The sequence below is a fragment of the Oncorhynchus kisutch genome, unplaced genomic scaffold (assembly GCF_002021735.2).
Source record: "Oncorhynchus kisutch isolate 150728-3 unplaced genomic scaffold, Okis_V2 scaffold2714, whole genome shotgun sequence".
NCBI lineage: Eukaryota > Metazoa > Chordata > Actinopteri > Salmoniformes > Salmonidae > Oncorhynchus > Oncorhynchus kisutch.
Genome location: NW_022264659.1, coordinates 84,530 through 104,360, shown reverse-complemented (window position 1 = coordinate 104,360; position 19,831 = coordinate 84,530). Strand labels below are relative to the sequence as shown.

General features: G+C 45.5%; 1 protein-coding gene across 1 annotated transcript in view; it reads left to right on the top strand.

Moving 5' to 3' along the window:
• The window catches only part of LOC109910367 (filamin-C-like), a gene marked incomplete at its 5' end in the record, with an annotated part of 38,093 nt that extends 18,853 nt beyond the window's left edge, over window positions 1-19,240 (top strand). Inside the window, 27 exons of the mRNA XM_031819870.1 lie at window positions 2,783-2,956; window positions 4,301-4,463; window positions 4,745-4,905; window positions 6,049-6,216; window positions 6,295-6,418; window positions 6,649-6,805; window positions 7,906-8,095; window positions 8,256-8,279; window positions 8,431-8,678; window positions 9,046-9,138; window positions 9,573-9,672; window positions 9,839-9,979; window positions 10,093-10,221; window positions 10,542-10,715; window positions 10,903-11,064; window positions 11,282-11,485; window positions 12,906-13,058; window positions 13,418-13,540; window positions 13,786-14,040; window positions 14,712-14,981; window positions 15,152-15,289; window positions 15,447-15,562; window positions 16,244-16,376; window positions 16,659-16,835; window positions 17,085-17,303; window positions 17,796-18,008; window positions 18,145-19,240. Of these exons, the coding sequence (XP_031675730.1) occupies window positions 2,783-2,956; window positions 4,301-4,463; window positions 4,745-4,905; window positions 6,049-6,216; window positions 6,295-6,418; window positions 6,649-6,805; window positions 7,906-8,095; window positions 8,256-8,279; window positions 8,431-8,678; window positions 9,046-9,138; window positions 9,573-9,672; window positions 9,839-9,979; window positions 10,093-10,221; window positions 10,542-10,715; window positions 10,903-11,064; window positions 11,282-11,485; window positions 12,906-13,058; window positions 13,418-13,540; window positions 13,786-14,040; window positions 14,712-14,981; window positions 15,152-15,289; window positions 15,447-15,562; window positions 16,244-16,376; window positions 16,659-16,835; window positions 17,085-17,303; window positions 17,796-18,008; window positions 18,145-18,332 (4,397 nt within the window). The remainder of the gene's footprint in view (window positions 1-2,782; window positions 2,957-4,300; window positions 4,464-4,744; window positions 4,906-6,048; window positions 6,217-6,294; window positions 6,419-6,648; window positions 6,806-7,905; window positions 8,096-8,255; window positions 8,280-8,430; window positions 8,679-9,045; window positions 9,139-9,572; window positions 9,673-9,838; window positions 9,980-10,092; window positions 10,222-10,541; window positions 10,716-10,902; window positions 11,065-11,281; window positions 11,486-12,905; window positions 13,059-13,417; window positions 13,541-13,785; window positions 14,041-14,711; window positions 14,982-15,151; window positions 15,290-15,446; window positions 15,563-16,243; window positions 16,377-16,658; window positions 16,836-17,084; window positions 17,304-17,795; window positions 18,009-18,144) is intronic.
• Between the last annotated feature and the right edge of the window lie 591 nt (window positions 19,241-19,831).

The window sequence follows — 19,831 nt, the reverse complement described above, 5'->3', positions numbered from 1 at the left end:
TCTCTCTCTCTCTCTCTCTGTCTCTCTCTCTCTCTGTCTCTCTCTCTCTCTCTCTCTCTGTCTCTCTCTCTCTCTCTGTCTCTCTCTCTCTCTCTGTCTCTCTCTCTCTGTCTCTCTCTCTCTCTCTGTCTCTCTCTCTCTCTGTCTCTCTCTCTCTCTGTCTCTCTCTCTGTCTCTCTCTCTGTCTCTCTCTGTCTCTCTCTCTCTCTCTCTCTCCTCTCTCTCTCTCTCTCTCTCTCTCTCTCTCTCTCTGTCTCTCTCTCTCTCTCTCTCTCTCTCTCTCTCTCTCTCTTTCAATTCAATTCAGTACACTTTATTACATGGAAAGTAAACACTTACATTGTCAAAGTAAACATATATTGATATATCCTCTCTGAGCAGCCAGGTTTGCCTGTGATGACTGGTCTCTATGGCCAGGCTGTGCTCACTCAGTCTGTACATACAGTAGTTAGTGTTTTCCTCAGTTTTCAGATAGTCAGATAGTCTGCCACTGTGTACTGTTTGTTTAGAACTTAATAGCATTGAAGTTTACTTTGATTATTTGTGGGGGGTTTTCCCAATTGGTGATATTTATCTTTTTGCTCTGTGATAATGTGGTTGGGCCAGATTTTCTGAGTGCTGTCCGAGGATTTGTTGGGTTGGTAGTGGTTAGTGAATTGAGCCTCAGGACCACCTGGCTGACGAGACTCTTCTCCTGTGGTGGTCACCTGACAGTTGAGGGCTTTGTAGTGGTAGGAGCGGGGGTCACTTGTTAAGAAATGATTATATAATTTGGTGGGTCTTTTTTTGGATATCAATCAGAAGAAGGAATTGGCCTAATTCTGCTCTCCATGCGTTGTTTGTAGTTTTTCTCTGTACCCTGCCATATAGTGCATTTGTTTCTGTTGTTGATTTGAATATTTTGAGCCAAATCCTAATTGGTATGTTTAATTTGATAGATATTTTAATGACAGAGAAAGCCCTACCTTGCTTTGTCTTCAAGTTAATTCACAGCCAGGTTGAAGTTCACTGTGGAGCCCAGTAAAAATGGATATTGGTTTTCCCCAACTTCTGGATAGAATGTTTGTCTTTTTGAGATTGACTGTCAGGGCCCAGGTCTGACAGAACTGCAGATAATCTAGTTGTTGCTGTAACTCATATTTTGCGGGGGACAGCAGCACCATGTCTGCATACAGGAGGCATTTTATTTCTGTGTTGTTAAGAGTGAGACCGTGGGCTGTTGATTGTTCTAGTTTTTTTTTTTTATATATGAAATAGACTTGAGCTTCGGTTGTTCAACTGTTTCCCTCTGCGTCCTTGGGAAATAAATGTGTATGTTTATTTCCAATTTTGACTGCACAGTTGTTATTTCTACACATTGATTTGAGGACGTCACACAGTATGCTTTTCTACTCACACCACTTTCTATTCATTTCAGAAAAATGTCTTCATGCCCAAAGTGAATCAAAGGCTTTTTGGAAATCCACAAAGCAGGAGAAATGTTTTGTTTTGATTCTCATGTTTAACATAGGGTGTGGTGTGTAGGGTATATCAATTAGGGTGTGGAGGGTATATCAATTAGGGTGTGGAGGGTATATCAATTAGGGTGTGGAGGGTATATCAATTAGGGTGTGGAGGGTATATCAATTAGGAGTGGGGGTATACATGTGGTCTGAAGTTTGAACATTTGGTAGGAACTCAATTAGATTTCTGCTCAGAACATTGTGTAGTAATATGCTGTTCATGATGGCGCAGAGTATTTTTGCCAGGTTTCTGTTGACACAAATGCCACGGTAATTGTTTGGATCAAATTTGCCTCCATTTTTAGTCCTTGGTTCCAGATGTCAGGGGAATAGCCTACACTCAAAACCTGGTTAATGGAGTGTGGCAGTGCTAAATTTGTGGTCTGTGCATTTGATAAATTCTCTCTCTCTCTCTCTCTCTCTCTCTCGCTCTCTCTCTCTCTCTCTCTCTCTCTCTCTCTCTCTCTCTCTCTCTCTCTCTCTCTCTCTCTCTCTCTCTCTCTCTCTCTCTCTCTCTCTCTCTCTCTCTCTCCCTTGCTCTCTCCCTCTGTCCTTTCTCTCCCACTCCTATTCTCTCTCCCCTATCTCTTTCTGTCCGTAGAGGAAGGAAAATAAACTGACGATTAGCCGTAGCGACCTGACCACAGCTTGACTGACATTACTGCCCTGCACAGCCCTGTCTGGCTTTGATTAGACTTGGACGATCCTGATTGGCCATGTCTGACTGTGAGGGGTTGTGATTGCTTTGTGATTGGTTGGTTGTGTTCCTGATTGACAGTGATTGGCTGGGCTTTTAAAGCCAGGGGAATTGATACTGCAGACGTGCGGCTGTCAATGGAGGTTTGTGTTAACTCAGACAGACCTGCTGTCGAATTAGTCTCAGCTTAGATCCCAAGGGAAAAGTTTGAGATAGACAGGGGGAAGAGAGAGAGAAAGAGAAATGTGTGTCTATCACATAGAGAGAAAATTATTGCGATCAGAGTGCAGGAGGCTGCTGAGAGGAGAACGGCTCATAATAATGGCCAGAACGGAGCAAATGGAATGGCATCAATCACATGGAAACTGTGTTTGATGTATATGATACCATTCCACTGATTCCGTCCAGTCATTTCCACAAGCCCGTTCTCCCAAATGAAGGTGCCACCAACCTCCTGTGGATCAGAGAACGAGGGACAAAGACAGAGGTACAGACAGACAGGCAGCCAGCCAGACAGACACATCACCAGAGACAGACAAAACAACCAAGCTCCACATATATATTGCATCTGTGTTGTCCACAGGGGTCCTGAGGGAGGTGACCACCCATTTCGATGTGGATGCCCGTGCCAAGAGCAAGACCGGGGGCAGCCATGTCAAGGCCCGCATCGTCAACCCTTCAGGCGCCAACACAGACGCCTACATCACTGACAAGGGAGAAGGCACCTACAGAGTGGAATACGCTGCCTATGAGGATGGTAAAGGCTCTGAATGTGCTGAGTCATGCAACTGCACCAATAATGTGATGTACATTCTATCTAGAGAACATTATGATGGATGAAGCAGAATATCAGGCACAATGTATTATCTGCCATATATGAAGCCAAAACTCATAGGAAAGTCATTAGATTGCCTTGGATTTTATTGTACCTGAATGAGCCCAGAGGCGCCTCAGTACACCCGTCTGATTGGCTTATAGCCCCTCTTGAGGCCTGCAGTGAGGGAGTCTGGGTAGCCTTGGTGCTCACCCTGTTTGTGAATGTTTTTCCAGCACCACATGTCGTAATTCCCAAAAAATAAACCTTGTGGCTTTCATAAAACTAACTGTTTTCCCTCCCCCTTAGCCAGGGGGAAAAGAGCTGAGCTCAGCTGTTCTGCCCTTCATGACTTTAACATACTCTAGCCTGCCAGGAAGCAGTGTGATTTCTCCCAGTGTAGGCCCCTTGGCCCATATTCACCAAGTGGCTATGAGTAGGAACACTGATATAGGATCAGTTTGGGGGGAGGATCTGATCGGAGATCAGCACTTCTACTGTGATATCATTTGTGTATACAGGCCCTGGCTGGAGATACGAGAGGACTTCGAGAGAAGTGGGAGGGGGTTGATGTATATTTAGGCCCCGGCTGTTGAGGACACGAGGGGGAAAGAGAGCACACACGTTGAGATTACTTGGAAGAGGGAGAGAGAATATGGGAGAGACACACAGAACAGAAAGAAAGAGGGAAGTTAAGGTAGAGAGGGGGAGAGAAAGAGTGATGAGCTAGGGAGAAAGACAGAAAGGGAGAAAGGCAAAAAGAACATTATAACAATGAATGAATGGAAGCTGGAACTGAAACTGCTCCTACAGAGAGGTGGAGGAAGGGAGGGATAGAGGGAGATAGAGAGGGAGAGAGAGAGAGAGGTCTGGGGGAAGGTATTAGTAGCCGGTGACTGTCTACAGAGGGAGGGCAGATGGTTTTCCACTAATAGGGGATGCCTGTTACGTGCAGGCCTCAGCCCGCTGAATTGGGGACTGAAATACGCAACCTTGTGGCTCTCTGACATGGACTTTTCATAAAGAAAGTCACACGCACGCAGACGCACACACACACACACACACACACACATACACACACACACACAGTTTATTGTAGCAGTTTAGTAATCTAATCAGTATTCCTCTAGCAATGGCCACAGTGATTCACTGTTGAGATGTTTTTTTTGGTCACACTAGTTTCAAAAGAAAGTAGTCAAATGTGCTTTTGTGTGTGTGTGTGTGTGTGTGTGTGTGTGTGTGTGTGTGTACTGTGTGTGTGTTCTCTCACTGCTTGTGTGTGTTCAGGGATGCACCTTATAGAGGTGCTGTATGATGATGTGGCGGTGCCTAACAGTCCGTTCCGTGTCCCGGTAATGGAGGGTTGTGACCCCAGCCGTGTCAGAGCCTACGGCCCTGGTCTGGAGGAGGGCCTGGTCAACAAACCCAACTGCTTCACCGTGGAAACCAGGTACTAACTTACTTACTTACTTAATCCTCATCATTACCATGTGGAACATAAGGCTTCCATCAGAGATTTACACTGCATCCTTCTGTCAATCTGTTCAGGGGGTACACAAACTGGGGTGAAAATCAGATGGGTGAAATGGGGTATAAGTAGGGGGAGGAAGGTTAAATGGCGTGGCAAAAAACAACATCTCAGTTATGAGATACTGGAAGCCATTATTCTCTCCTCCCTCTTCACCACCCCTCTCTCTTTCTGTCCCCCTCTCTCCCTCCCTCCCCCTCTAGGGGTGCTGGTACAGGGGGTCTGGGCCTGGCCATCGAGGGTCCATCAGAGGCTAAGATGTCCTGTAAGGACAATAAAGATGGCAGCTGCAGTGTGGAGTACATCCCCTTCACCCCGGGAGACTATGATGTCAACATTACCTTCGGAGGCTTGCCCATCCCAGGTACTTTATGATGTCACTTCTTCTGAGAGCCCCTTCACTTCCTGTTGGAAAGAATTTAAACTCTTCATGATTGGTTGATAAAGAGCTTTAGTGTCATGGAAGATGTTTTGATTGGTCTAGGCTTTCAAAAAGGTATGCATATCAATGTACACTAGACCTGTATATACCACATGCTAAGTAAGTATGGAATGGGAATGTTTTGCTTGGTCAGAGAGGATGAGGTGAAGCGAGAGGTCTACTCCGCCCAAACTCTGTCCATGAAAATAAGCCCACGAAGTGAGGAGAGTCAATGAGAGAGTTTATCTCTAATTTGCTAGGTGAGGCTTATTTGATAAAAAATAAGTTTCGTAATGGCAAGGTTGTTACTAATGAGGTTTGGCCGGGGTAGGCCATCATTGTAAATAAGAATTTGTTATTAATTAACTTGCCTAGTTAAAAAAAAAATATTAAGAAGTGGACGCACGTGGCATTTTGGCAACTTTGGAAAATATTTTTTATTGGAGTTGTGCATGTCATAGAAATAGAGGAGTCATCATGGATATAACCAGTTTTAGCATGGACATTGCCATTGAGGGCTTCCCAATGACTGTATATATGAATGGACAAAACCATTGATCATGTGACACCCTTCATTCCTATGTCATGGAGACATAACATGCACAGTTTGAGCTACTCCAGGAAGTGATGTTGCAGGCTAACTCAGTGCTCCCCCCTCATTGAGTAACTCAAGCTGAAGGCCGGCCGGGGTACTGGAGGCTGCCTTTAGCAACTAAATGACCCTATAACTTCTTCTGTTTACAATTTTAAAATAGTCTGTTCAAGGACATACATCTGTTTTATCAGAAGCAATTATTGGTACTATGATTTTCTTTGAATTTCTATGGCCTGTTGTTCACACATATATCTGCTCTCTCTTTGGCTGCCTTCCATATTTGAGGACATGTATTTCCATTGTTAGAGCTTTCAAATATCTTGGCAATGCAGGGCCTGTATAACACATGCTACAAGTATGTAATGAGAATGTTTTGCTTGGTCTGGGCTTTCAAAGAGGTACGTAAACAAATGAATACTCATCAATGTACACATGCAATATATACCTATACGTGTATAATTCCAATAGACTCCTGCCTGTGTGTGTTGCAGGGAGTCCCTTCCGTGTGCCAGTGAGAGAGCTGGTGGACCCAAGTAAGGTGAGGTGTTCAGGCCCAGGGCTGGGTAGTGGAGTCAGAGCCCGTGTTCTTCAGACCTTCACCGTGGACACCAGCAAGGCTGGCCTCGCCCCTCTGGGAGTGGTGCTGTACGGACCTACTGGTGAGAGAGAGAGAGACACCCCAACCCCTCCTTAAACTTTTCAGATTGTGGTCAATATTGAATTACTTCCCACTTCAGGAGTGGCTGAGCCAGTGAACATCATGGATAACGGAGACGGAACACACACAGCGACCTACACCCCGGCCAAGGACGGCCCGTACACCGTGTGTGTGAAGTACGCTGACCAGGAGGTTACTCGCAGGTCAGAACAGCAGGAGGAGGAACAAAACTGTGATCACATGTTTCCATCAAATCTTTGTACTGAATACACAATGATTTCATCCCTCTGTCATTCTCTATTGTTCCTCTTTTCCTGTCTTGAAGTGGAAATTCAGTTGAACTGAAACATTTAAATCCTTGAGAGATTTAAATCTTGATCTTTCATAAACAATCCTTTCTTTCAAATTATGTTTATTTTTCCTCTCTCTGCAGTCCGTATAAGATCAAGACATTGCCTGCTCATGATGCCAGTAAGGTGCGTGCCAGTGGGCCAGGTTTGAATGCCCAGGGTGTGCCTGCCAGCCTGCCTGTGGAGTTCACCATCGATGCCCGCGATGCTGGCGAAGGCCTGCTCACTGTGCAGATACTGGTGAGTTCACCATCGATGCCCGCGATGCTGGCGAAGGCCTGCTCACTGTGCAGATACTGGTGAACTTCTTCTGTTTGCAATTTTAAAATAGTCGGTTCAAGGACATACATCTGTTTTATTAGAAGCAATTATTGGTACTCTCAATTATCAGTATTCTGTCACTTCCTCTCTAGACAGGAAAATGTCATAGACTGTGAGGTCAGACATTCTCCTCCCTATTTACAAGATAACCTCCATTTATTTTTCTTTAACCTTAAGATGATAAACATCTCTTCAATCCTGCTGTTATGATTCATGCTTGTTACCAATTTCGACATTTCTACCTTATTTTCTTATTGTGTGTTTAATAAATAAAAAAAGCACCAACTCCCATATCAAGTCAGCCCCTCCCCCAATTCTACCCATTCCTTTCTCGCTGCCCCTCCCTGATCTGGGATGTGGTTAGGTTGTGGCTGTGACGTGTCTGCCTGTTGACTTTTCTGCAGGGTCCTGATGGGTCCAGGCGCGAGGCCTCAGTGTTTGTGGAGGACTGGGGCAGGAGGGTATGGGAGAAGCATATAGTTAAGGGGACCATACCCTTCAGTATTCTTAAGAAAGGCTCCGTAAGGCCTGCTCTCATCTCTTTCACCCTGCTCGCTGTCTGCCCTGTCTCCCCTCGCCCTCTTGTTCCATTTTCGTCCCCTTCCTCCCTAGTCCCCTCGTTCCTTTTCCCCTTGTCTTTTTTGTACTTGCTGAGGACCCCGGGAGGAGTATTTTGTCTTCTCTACGTCTCCTTTCACTCTCCTCTCTTCTTACTCTGAGAAAGGAGAGAAGCCAGTCTGTGTAGACCAAAGTTAAAACAATGCATAAACAACGGATTAACTTGCTCCCTGGCTGAAACTTCACTGAAACAAGTTCGGTGCTGTAACGAGTTGGGACAGCACACATCAAAAACCTGGAGGAGGAACTGGGAGGAACAGGGATCTCTTGGATGTTTGGAAGTGACCGGTTCTCCTAAACAGCAGTACACAGCCCAATGTCCCTCCTCACCAGTCTGTGTGGACTGACCTCCATTGGGTTTGGCTAATTGGCTAATGTGGTTTGTATCCCTACACCTGTAGGACCCAGAATGCAAGCCGAAAAAGGCCAACATCCGTGACAACAGAGATGGGACGTACACAGTGTCCTATGTACCTGACATGGCAGGGCGCTACACCATCACCATCAAGTATGGAGGAGATGAGATTCCCTACTCACCCTATCGTATCCATGCCCTGCCTACTGGAGACGCCAGCAAGTGTCTGGTCACAGGTCAGTGAGAGGACTACATGTAAATGTAAATCTATATCCGTACTGTATGTATCTATGAAGAAAGGAAGGCCTGGATAATCATTGCTCTGATGAAGTAGCTTTGGTGGGTTTTAGCCCATGATGCCACATTAATGAGGCACCATTTACTTTCTATCTACAGTTTCCATTGGAGGACATGGATTGGGTGAGCATTTCTTAACATGATCATTCTTCTGAAAACTAGCATGTACACCAGTATATGTACAGCACATGATTATATTGACTTGATGTTTGTGAAGACGGGATAGTTTCTGTAGTTCTGTATGGTCTCCTTACATGTCCATCATTCTCGACAGGTTCAGGCCTCGGACCCACCATCCAGATCGGCGAGGAGACCGTCATCACCGTGGACGCAAAAGCTGCTGGGAAGGGGAAGGTGACCTGTAAGGTGTCGACGCCAGATGGGGCCGAGCTAGACGTGGACGTGGTGGAGAATTCCGACGGAACGTTTGACATCTATTACACGGCTCCGGAACCCGGGAAATACGTCATCACCATCCGCTTTGGAGGAGAACACATTCCAAACAGCCCCTTCCACGTGGTGGTGAGTACTTTCTGATACTACAGTACACACAGAATCATGGGTACTGTAGTCCTTACCTGAATTTGTTGGGAAAGTGTCGTTTTTTTTGTCACCGTGTTTCATTCATTGAATGTCTTCTGTAACTCTATGGTATGACACGATGTTGTGTGATCTCTGGGCTGGCTCAGATACAGTAGGTTTGACTCATGTCATGTGACAGTACATGAGATGTGCATGGTTTGCTACTTACACAAGCCTACGCTAATCCTTGGGGGATTACTATAACTGTGTGTGCATGATGATTTGTAAGTTCCCCATAGAAATACGATGAGGAATTAGTCGATTTCTATGAAATTTTCCTAAACGTGTGACTTACCCTCCCCACCAGGCCAGTGATACCGTCCCTATAATAGAGGAACCGTGTGACAAGCTCCAGTTACAACAGCCCTACCAGGCCTACCAGGGCTACCCCCCTCACTGGGTATAAACCTGTCAGCACTTACCTCCACCTCACCTCCACCCTCTCCTTCAGCTTACCCACCTCCTTCATATCCCAACACCATGATTTCCTACTTTGCTTTCCATGTACATCTCAAAAACCTCTGTGTTGACAATCATTGTATGTCCACTTCATTTTTGTTTTGCTTGTCTCCTTTATGGCGACGGCCATTGATTTTGTATGTCTCTGTTTTTTGTGCATGAGTCGCTTTGCATTGCTTTGACTGTTTTTCTTTCAGCTTATCTTGATCATCTCTCAGGCCTTCAAAGCCTGGACTCTTACCTGTCCTGTCTGCCCAGAGTCAAGGCCTATGCCTGGGCTTGTGCTTTCACCTCCATCCCCTCGTACTATCCCTGAGCAGAGATATAGACCAGAATGCCAATGCTAATGTTAATTGAACCATTTCCCTTTCATAGGCCACAGAGGAGCCAGTCACCACCGGCGATATCATGGAGCCTATGCTCCGCCCCTTCAACCTGGTCATTCCGTTCACCGTTCAGAAGGGAGAGATCACAGGTGAGATTTAACTGATGTCTGACAGTGTGTGTATGTGTGTGTGTGTGTGTGTGTGTGGTGTTTGCTGTGATATGTATGGTAATGACTTACCTGTGTGTGTGTGTGTGTGTGTGTGTGTGTGTGTGTGTGTGTGTGTGTGTGTGTGTGTGTGTGTGTGTGTTTCCAGGTGAGGTGCGTATGCCCTCAGGTAAGACAGCCCGTCCTAACATCACAGACAACAAGGATGGGACAGTCACAGTGAAGTACGCCCCTACAGAGAAAGGCCTGCACGAGATGGACATCAAATATGATGGAAACCACATCCCAGGTACATATTGCATAGAGAAAAACACACACACACACACACATACACACACACAGAGTCTAATTCCATACAGGAAGTAGATCCATAATATGCTGTTTCATGCTGTTCCATCACAGGAAGTCCCCTCCAGTTCTATGTAGATGCCATCAATAGTGGTCATGTGACAGCCTATGGTCCTGGTCTGAGTCACGGCATGGTCAACAAACCTGCCACCTTCACCATCGTCACCAAGGATGCAGGGGAAGGTAAGTAACTGAACCAAACAATACCGCACTGATTTGTGCCACTACTGTGCTATGGTCAAATTCTATCATGGTATTAAACATGGCACTCAACAAATCTCAAAGTCTTCAATCCCTTTCCCTTGCCTGCTTTTCCTCCAACCCTCTCTCACCCTTTGTCTCCTCCTACATTCCTCCATCCCTCTCTCACACTTTGTCTCCTCCTACATTCCTCCATCCCTCTCTCACACTTTGTCTCCTCCTACATTCCCCCATCTCTCCTCTCTTCTGCTATTCCTACTTTCTCTCTTCCTGTCTTTCTCTCTCTCTCCTCTCATGTCTAGGTGGTCTGTCCCTGGCAGTGGAGGGTCCCTCTAAGGCAGAGATCAACTGTAAGGACAACAAGGATGGAACCTGTACTGTGTCCTACCTTCCCACTGTACCAGGAGACTACAACATCATCGTCAAGTTTGACAACAAACACATCGCCGGCAGCCCCTACACTGCCAAGATCACAGGTAATGACTATGTGTGTGTGTGAGAGAGAGAGTGAGAGAGAGAGAGAGAGAGAGAGAGAGTTTGTAATATGCAACGAGGCTAGAGCAAGATTTTATTCAAAGGTTGTATTCATTAAATGCAGGAATTCGTTTTCATTTTCTCTCCTTCATTCTCTTTGTTCTTTTATGTCCTTCTCTCCCCATGTAGGAGACGACACTATGAGGACATCCCAGCTCAACGTTGGCACGGCAACAGACGTGTCATTGAAGATCTCAGAGACAGACTTGACCAGCCTGACAGCGAGCATCAGAGCACCGTCGGGCAACGAGGAACCCTGCCTGCTCAAGAGACTGCCCAATCGACACATCGGTGAGCCACTCACCAGGCCCGGGTCCCAAAGTTTATAAACTTAATCTATTATTTAGTCAGTAACACAAAGTTCTGTCAACCTCTTTTTTTTCTGTTTCGAAAGAGACCTGGTAAGATGGCAGCAAGGGTAAACATGTATATGTTTAAACCATAGAGGCACAGATATAGTCATTCCATGTATCTGATTGCATTCTCCTCTATCCGTCCTCCCCTCTAGGTATCTCATTCACTCCTAAGGAGGTAGGGGAGCATGTTGTGAGTGTGAAGAAGAACGGGACGCACGTGACCAACAGCCCCTTCAAGATCATGGTGGGCCAGTCAGAGATCGGGGACGCTAGCAAGGTCAAGGTGTTTGGCCAGGGACTGGTGGAGGGACACATCTTTGAGGTGGCTGAGTTCATAGTTGACACCAGGAACGCAGGTGAGGGTGTTTTCATTGGTATTCATTGCGACAAGTTACTATTGAACATAATAGGGGGTTAAGATAATATTCAACTTTAGACGTTCAGAAGTTTTAAGTTAGTAGTTTTTGCTGTGTGTGCACTGTAAAAGGGTTGCAGTGAATTTGTCAGTAACTTGCATGCAGCTCATTGTCAAGTAAGTTACTGTATTTCATATTGCAGTACACCTACTGTTATCTAACTACTGTATCAAAGCAAGTACTGCGTATTGACACACAGTACAATACCGTAGAATTGATTGTATTATACAGTAAAAAAGTAAATGCTACTGTAATCGTAATGAATGAATGGATGGATGAAATTTGTTGAGGGCATTAGGGTTTGTATTTGACAGTATTTGACTGTAATTACATGGGATTGGTGTAAGGAGATTGGCTGCTACATAGGTAATGTGTTCACTTTACAGCACATCAATGAATATTTGGTGTTTTATATCAGTTGCTCTTCTAGAGGTCTTAACAAAGGCTTCTAAACAGGCAGTAAACACATGGCAAAACAGACCAAAAGGACATGGCAAAAGGCTCAATCATTAAGGTGTAAGACTTGCTGCCACTCCAATCTGTGCCCTATACCGTTTACATTGATGGGGCACTAATACCACATGCAGGTTAAGTTAGTACAGCATTTTCACTAACGGGTGCAACAAATATAGCCTCTTACACCTCAAATGGGGCGGCAGGATAGCCTAGTAGTTAGAGATTTGGACTAGGAACCGGAAGGTTGCAAGTTCAAACCCCCGAGCTGACAAGGTACTAATCTGTCGTTCTGCCCCTGAACAGGCAGTTAACCCACTGTTCCTAGGCCGTCATTGAAAATAAGAATTTGTTCTTAACTGACTTGCCTGGTTAAATAAAGGTAAAATAAATAAAAAATATATGTATATATGTTAATGAGACAGAATCAACAATGCAGTGCACGCACCAGTGGTCAAAAGCTTTTTGGCACTCCACAAATCCAGTACGGTACTGTATTCTGTGGGATAGAATTACAGTACACTTTAAAAAACTCAACTAGTTTTTACAGTAAGTGCTTTTTTTACAATAACATACTGTTCTTTTTTTTACAGTAATTTACAGGTAACAAGCTGCCAGTAAGTTACTGTAAAAACAAGTTATGGTTTTTACAGTGTACCATTCAAAATACAGCAATAATTTCCCTGCCCACAAAATGTTCCCACAGTGGACCATCATTTACAGAATGCTGCAGTAAAATGTTTCACGTATTTTACTGTTAATAATAGTCAAAATGACTGTATAAATTACAGTTTTCCATTACTGGTGTAACCAACACTCACTGTGACATCTTTCTCCTCTCTCATGTCTCACTATCTAATCTCTCTACTCTTCTCATGTCTCTCTCTCTCCCTCTTCTCTCTATCAGGTTATGGTGGTCTGGGTCTGTCTATCGAGGGTCCCAGTAAGGTGGATATTAACTGTGAGGATGTGGAGGATGGTACCTGTAAGGTGACCTACTGTCCCACTGAACCAGGAAATTACATCATCAACATCAAGTTCGCCGACCAGCACATTCCAGGTGAGTTCAGGGGGCCTCGGGTGTCTTACAACATGCCTGTATTTTTTAATTTTAAATTTTTTACCTTTATTTTACTAGGCAAGTCAGTTAAGAACAAATTCTTATTTTCAATGACGGCCTAGGAACAGTGGCCTGTTCAGGGGCAGAACGACAGATTTTGTACCTTGTCAGCTCGGGGATTTGAACTTACAACCTTTCGGTTACTAGTCCAATGCTCTAACCACTAGGCTACCCTGCCGCCCCACCCTGCCATCCCACAATTCAGCTCCTGTCTAAACAGACTTATCTTGCTATGGGTGGTCTTGCATTTTTTTGTATGATTTGGGTTCCTGACTGGCTGTGATTGGTCTAACCCACAGGAAGTCCTTTCACAGTGAAGGTGTGTGGTGAGGGCAGGGTGAAGGAGAGCATCACCAGGAAGAGACATGCTCCATCCATTGCTACTGTGGGCAGCACCTGTAACCTCAACCTCAAAATACCAGGTGAGAACCGTTTATGGTCTTGTGTGTGGTCAAGGATTGGGATTCCAAAAAGCCCACTGGCTCTCCTCCTTTCTATCTACCATCCCTCCTTTTCTCTTGTCTTCCTCTCCTTGCACAGTCACATGCTTTCACATACCTTTAAGCTGTTGTGACCCCTTGCTTGGTCTTCATACTGCATAGTTCTATTTTCATCTCTTGCTCTTTCTTCCTCCTTCCCTCCCTCCTCCTCCTTCCTCCCTTTGTAGGTAATTGGTTCCAGATGGTGTCGGCCCAGGAGCGGCATACGCGCACGTTCACGCGCAGCAGTCACACGTACACGCGAACGGAGTGCACAGAGATTAGTAAGACAAGGGCGGGGGAGACCAAGCGGGAGGTGCGTGTGGAGGAGAGTACCCAGGTTGGGGGAGACCCCTTCAGGGACGTGTTTGGAGAGTTCCTGGAGAGTCAGAGTCTCACAGGCTTCAGTGGGATACCAGCCACTACCAGACAGTCTCAAGAGGGTGTGTGTGTGACACAAGAGGGTGTGTGAGGCCTGTCTAATGCCGATGAATTGATTCGGAATGTGTGTGTTTTGTGTTGAGTGTCCAGTTTGGCTATGCCTTTTTGTTTTAATCCAGACTAATACATACATCTGGTATACAAAATGTCAAACTACTGCTTGATTAAGTTGAATAATATTTTTTTTTTAAATTGCATGATGCAATGATGTAAGTAACATGTCTGGATATGAATTCATGTGTGTGCCTTCGTGTGTGTTGAGTTGGGGAGTCGCTCCGTGTTCCTCCCAGATTGGAATTTATAGGAGGGCGTTTAAAGGAGAACGCAGAGCTGGAAAATCTTAGCAGTTCATGGCTGTCACCCCTGTGACCCAGCCATCGTACTCTGACATCACACAAAGCCAGAGACTGATCCACACGCAGCTGTATCCACATCTCAGTCTGACTAACTTCATACAGTCTCTCTGATTCTCTCTGATTCTCCACTACCGCTACTAACAACTTAATTGTTTGTGAACAGAGTGAACAATATTTTGAAGTTTGTCTGAATCATTTCTCCTACTTCTGTCCTTCTCTCCTCCTCCTCTCTCTATTTCTTCTTCCCTCTCCCATATATTTCCCCCCCCCCCTACTTTCGCTCTCTTTCCCTTTTTTTCTCTCCCTCCCCCCTCCAGGTGACCAGGGGACCCAGGAGATGACGGCCCAGGTGACCAGTCCGGGGGGTAAAACAGAGGACGCAGAGATCATCGACGGCGAGGACAGCACCTACAGCGTCCGCTTCATCCCCCAGGAGATGGGTCCCCATACGGTCAATGTCAAGTACCGGGGCCAGCACGTCCCCGGGAGCCCCTTCCAGTTCACTGTGGGGCCCCTGGGAGAGGGAGGGGCACACAAGGTCCGGGCTGGGGGCACGGGGCTGGATAGAGGAGTGGCAGGAGTGGCAGGTAGGTTGGCTGAGGGGGGCAGGAAAAGCTCTCTTAGAAAGTGATAGGCAGGGTTTGAAGCTTCTGAATGTAAGGCTATATTGGGCTTTTGATAAAGATAACGAAACTATTCATATGCGTCTTTCCCTTTTGTATATACTGTATCACTGACTGTCTGTGTTCCTCTGTAGCTGAGTTTAGTATCTGGACCAGAGAGGCTGGAGCAGGGGGTCTGTCCATCGCTGTAGAGGGGCCCAGTAAGGCAGAGATCACCTTTGAAGACAGGAAGGATGGATCCTGTGGAGTGGCCTATGTGGTGCAGGAGCCAGGTCAGACCAACATATTATACACGCTACATTCATCTAACGTACACAACAACATACTGGACATATTCTACACCTGAAATCACAAGGTTGACTATGTGCTCTCTCTCTCTCTCTCTCTCTCGCTATCTCTCTCTCTCTCTCTCTCTCTCTCTCTCTCCAGGTGACTATGAGGTGTCCATTAAGTTTAATGATGAGCACATCCCAGACAGTCCCTTTATAGTCCCCATCGCCACTCTGTCTGATAACGCACGCCGCCTTACAGTCACCAGCCTACAGGTTAGAACACACACACACACACACACACACACACACACACACACACACACACACACACACACACACACACACACACACACACACACACACACAGACAAACACATATATATATATATATATATATATATATATATATATATATTAACACTCCAGACTCTGACATTGCACAAGCATTTCGCTACACCCACAATAACATCTACTAAATATATGTATGCGACCAATAACATTTGATTTGATTTGACACTGGATGCTGAGGTTGCTGACCTTATTCTGATGTCTATCATTATTAGCACCTTCATTACCGAGGACTGGAATGGTATTATACAGAGAGCATAGTTCACTGCTGTATGAACAGACACACCTGTCATAACCTCTTCTTCATTTAAACCAGAGACGGAAGGTCATCTATATTTGAGTTGTAAATTAATTTAGATTAGCTATGAATAGTTTGATTAGTGGATACATTGGTCAGGCTACTCTGAAATCTATATGCAAGCAGTGTGTGTGTGTGTGTGTGAGATGGTTGGGGGGTGTGTGTGTGAGAAGGTTGGGGGATGAGATGGTTGGATAATTATTATTAGCTGCTTCTGCTATAGAGGAAATGTGTTACCCCACACCCTGTCATCAGTCTGACCACATGGGGCTTATTAGATCATTGACCTTTAACCTTTGCGATTGAAGGAGATGGGATTGAAGGTGGGCCAGGAGGCGTCGTTCGCGGTGCAGTTGAACGGAGCGAGGGGGTTGATAGATGCTAAGGTTCACACCCCGTCCGGAGCTGTAGAGGAGTGTTATGTTACTGAGCTGGACAGCGGTAAGACATAGCACTGAACAAACTGACAATACAACAACTCACAACTATACTGTACAGAAAATATCTAAGATACTGCCTTTTCCACCAGATCGATTCAATTCCTTTGATAATTAAGTGTTTTACAGTAGAGGGCTAGTACAACCAAAATACCAGGTGCTCAACCTACAATATAAATACGTTCATCTCAATTGCATGTCTTGCTAAATGAAAGGTTCAGTAAGTAAATTGTGAATATTGTAAAATGTCTGCCATTTTAACCTTCCCCTTCCTGTTCCCCTGCAGACCAGCACGCCATCCGGTTTATCCCGAGGGAGAACGGAGTCCACTCCATCGAAGTGCGTTTCAACGGGAGCCACATTCCCGGTAGTCCCTTCAAGATCCGCGTGGGAGAGATCGGACAGGTCGGAGACCCGGGAATGGTGTCTGCCTTCGGACCTGGGCTGGAAGGAGGAACCACAGGTATGAGGAACATTGTGTTGTAACCACACAAACACATACAATAAGGTAGACAAATATGGTATATGTTTATTAGAATTTTAACACAGTTCAGTAATTAGGTCATTTGAAATACCCAAAGAAGGCCGATAGGCTACTGTATGGAAAAATACACAAAATGTTTAAATGACCAATGCTGGCTCACATGTCTCTTCTAATTCACCTCTGATTGGATGTTTTCCCTGTCCATCTCTATCCCCTCCCCTCCTGTAGGCGTGGCATCAGATTTTGTAGTGAACACGTGTAATGCGGGGTCGGGTGCTCTGTCAGTGACCATTGATGGGCCGTCCAAGGTCAAGATGGACTGTCAGGATTGTCCCGAGGGTTACAAGGTCACTTACACACCCATGGCCCCCGGCAGCTATCTCATCACAATCAAATACGGAGGACCATCCCACATCGTAGGCAGCCCCTTCAAGGCTAAAGTAACAGGTAAGTCCTCTATAGAGCAACGCTATCCAGACACTAACGTTTCAGTGTTGAGTCTAGAATGTGTTGATGGAGAGATGGCAAGTGTGTGTGTGTGTGTGTGTGTGTGTACTGGTCTACTAAAGAGTCCTCAGACCTTGTGGAGGCTTGGTGTAATGAGTTGGAAGAGTCCCTAGCCTCTACACACTCCTATTATATTGGACATTCTGTACTTGTCCAGAGGGCTCCTAAGCTGTGTGTGTTTATGCTTTATATGAGGAGAGATTATGCAACACGCCAGTTCTTGTAGATCTTACGCAACCCCTCTTATTCAACCCCACTCTCTCTTCTTTCTTTCTCTCTCTCTCTCTCTCTCTCTCTCTCTCTCTCTCTCTCTCTCTCTCTCTCTCTTTCTCTCCACTCTCGCTCGCTCCCTCTCCCTTCCTCCTCCCTCTCTCTCTCTCCCCTCTCTCTCTCTTTCTCTCTCTCTCTCTCTCTCTCTCTCTCTCTCTCTAGGTGCTCGTCTCTCTGGTGGCCACAGTCTACATGAAACTTCGTCCGTACTTGTGGAGACAGTAACCAAGTCGTTGTCGTCGTCATCGTCGATGGGCGTGGCCTATGGCCCTAAGTTCTCTTCGGATGCCAGTAAGGTGGTCTCCCGGGGCGCCGGCCTATCAAAGGCCTTTGTAGGGCAGAAGAACACCTTCACAGTGGATTGCAGCAATGCAGGTGAGAGGCGATGGTCATACACATGCGCAGACACACACGCAGACAGACACGAGTACAAATGCACCCACATACAAAGTATACACACGCAGATACACTCACACAAATACTTAATGTTGCCGTATTTCTTCCCCTATAGGAACTAACATGTTGATGGTGGGGGTACATGGACCCAAGACCCCGTGTGAAGAGGTCTATGTTAAACATCTGGGAAACAGGATGTACAACGTCACCTACACCGTCAAAGAACAGGGCAACTACATCCTCATCGTCAAATGGGGGGATGAAAATGTCCCCGGCAGCCCCTTCCATGTCACCGTCCCCTAAGACTCATCCATCTCCTGTACAACCCCCTGCTGTATCCCAGAATGGACTAGTCCAACACCCCCACAGACACACTAAAGATGCAAAGACTTTTTCAGTCTGTCCGGAGGGTGGGGGGATGGGGTGGGGGGTAATTTAACCATCATGCATTGTGCCACATTTCTCTGATAACTCATCCAGGCGACATCACAAAATCTGAGGTGCCAATCATCCTATGTCTACGCCGCCCCACCAACTAGTCACCCTGTTGCTGTTTACTTTCAATGAGAGGGAATGTACAAAGAGGTCAAATCATGTTTTCTGTCTGTATCAGCCTATGCTAGTATTTTCAGAGTACAAACACAGTATGCAGTCACTACCATGTGCTTTTTAGCTAGTCCCCCAATGGTGTCCCACACTGCCTGTACTGGCCTGGTCAAAATGGCTGCCTTACATGAGGGAAGATGGCTGTGACGTCACTGTCTGGGTCACTGACAGACAGACAGACTGACAGACAGACAGAGAGGAGTTATTTACCTTTATTTATTCAGTCCTTTTATTTTCTTTGACAGAAAATGGTCTTATATTGTTTCAAAGGAGAAGATTTCTGTCGATTTTAGAAACTATTCTCCCTCATACCGGGCCTTCCTGTGTCATTACGGGTGTTACCATGGACACAGAGATGTGGTTGGCCAAGGATTTTGTACTGAGGAAGAGGGTACGGCGTAGCAATCGGTTTATCGTGTGAATGTTTCATTAAGAAGTCCACAGAGAGATGTTACAGTGGAACAGCATCATAGAGTGACATTTTATAGTGATTTTATATGTATGCAAATGAACAGGAAAAAGGTCTTCATTGTTTGATATACTAACCTTCTGTTTGGTACGGATGTGCAGCTGCAATAAAACTGCTGACTTACCACTGAAAAGCAGAAATGTGTTGTCTTGTGTCTTAATTTAAAGTGTGTGTTTGCGTGGGTGTACTTTTTATTTTATTTTTGCAATTTAGTATATTTAGTTGTAACCAAAGGTGGTCCTCTGTAGCTCAGTTGGTAGAGCATGGCGCTTCTAACGCCAGAGTCGTGGCTTCAATTCCCAGGACCACCCATATGTGTAATGTAAGCACGCATGACTGTAAGTGATGTTGGATAAATGCGCCCACTAAATGGCATGCGTTGTTATATTAGCATTTTAGCATTTTGTAAATCTGTACAACAGTACCACTTGCTGGTGATAATGGGCTATTACAGATGGTTGGTGAAATCACTTAGTTAAAACAGTGATTCCAAACTCAGGTCCTCCAGACCCTCCAACAGTACACATTTTCATTGTAGCCCTGGATAAACACAGTTGAATCAGGTGTGTTTGTCCAGGGTTACAATATGAATGTGTACTGTTGGGGTTACTGGAGGACCAGGGTTGGGAATCCCTGAGGTAAAATTTACCTCAATGTAAAGTGTTACCTGATTTTCTTATGGTCCTTAGGAAAACTGTAGCATCATACAGAGCTTTTTCCTGTACTT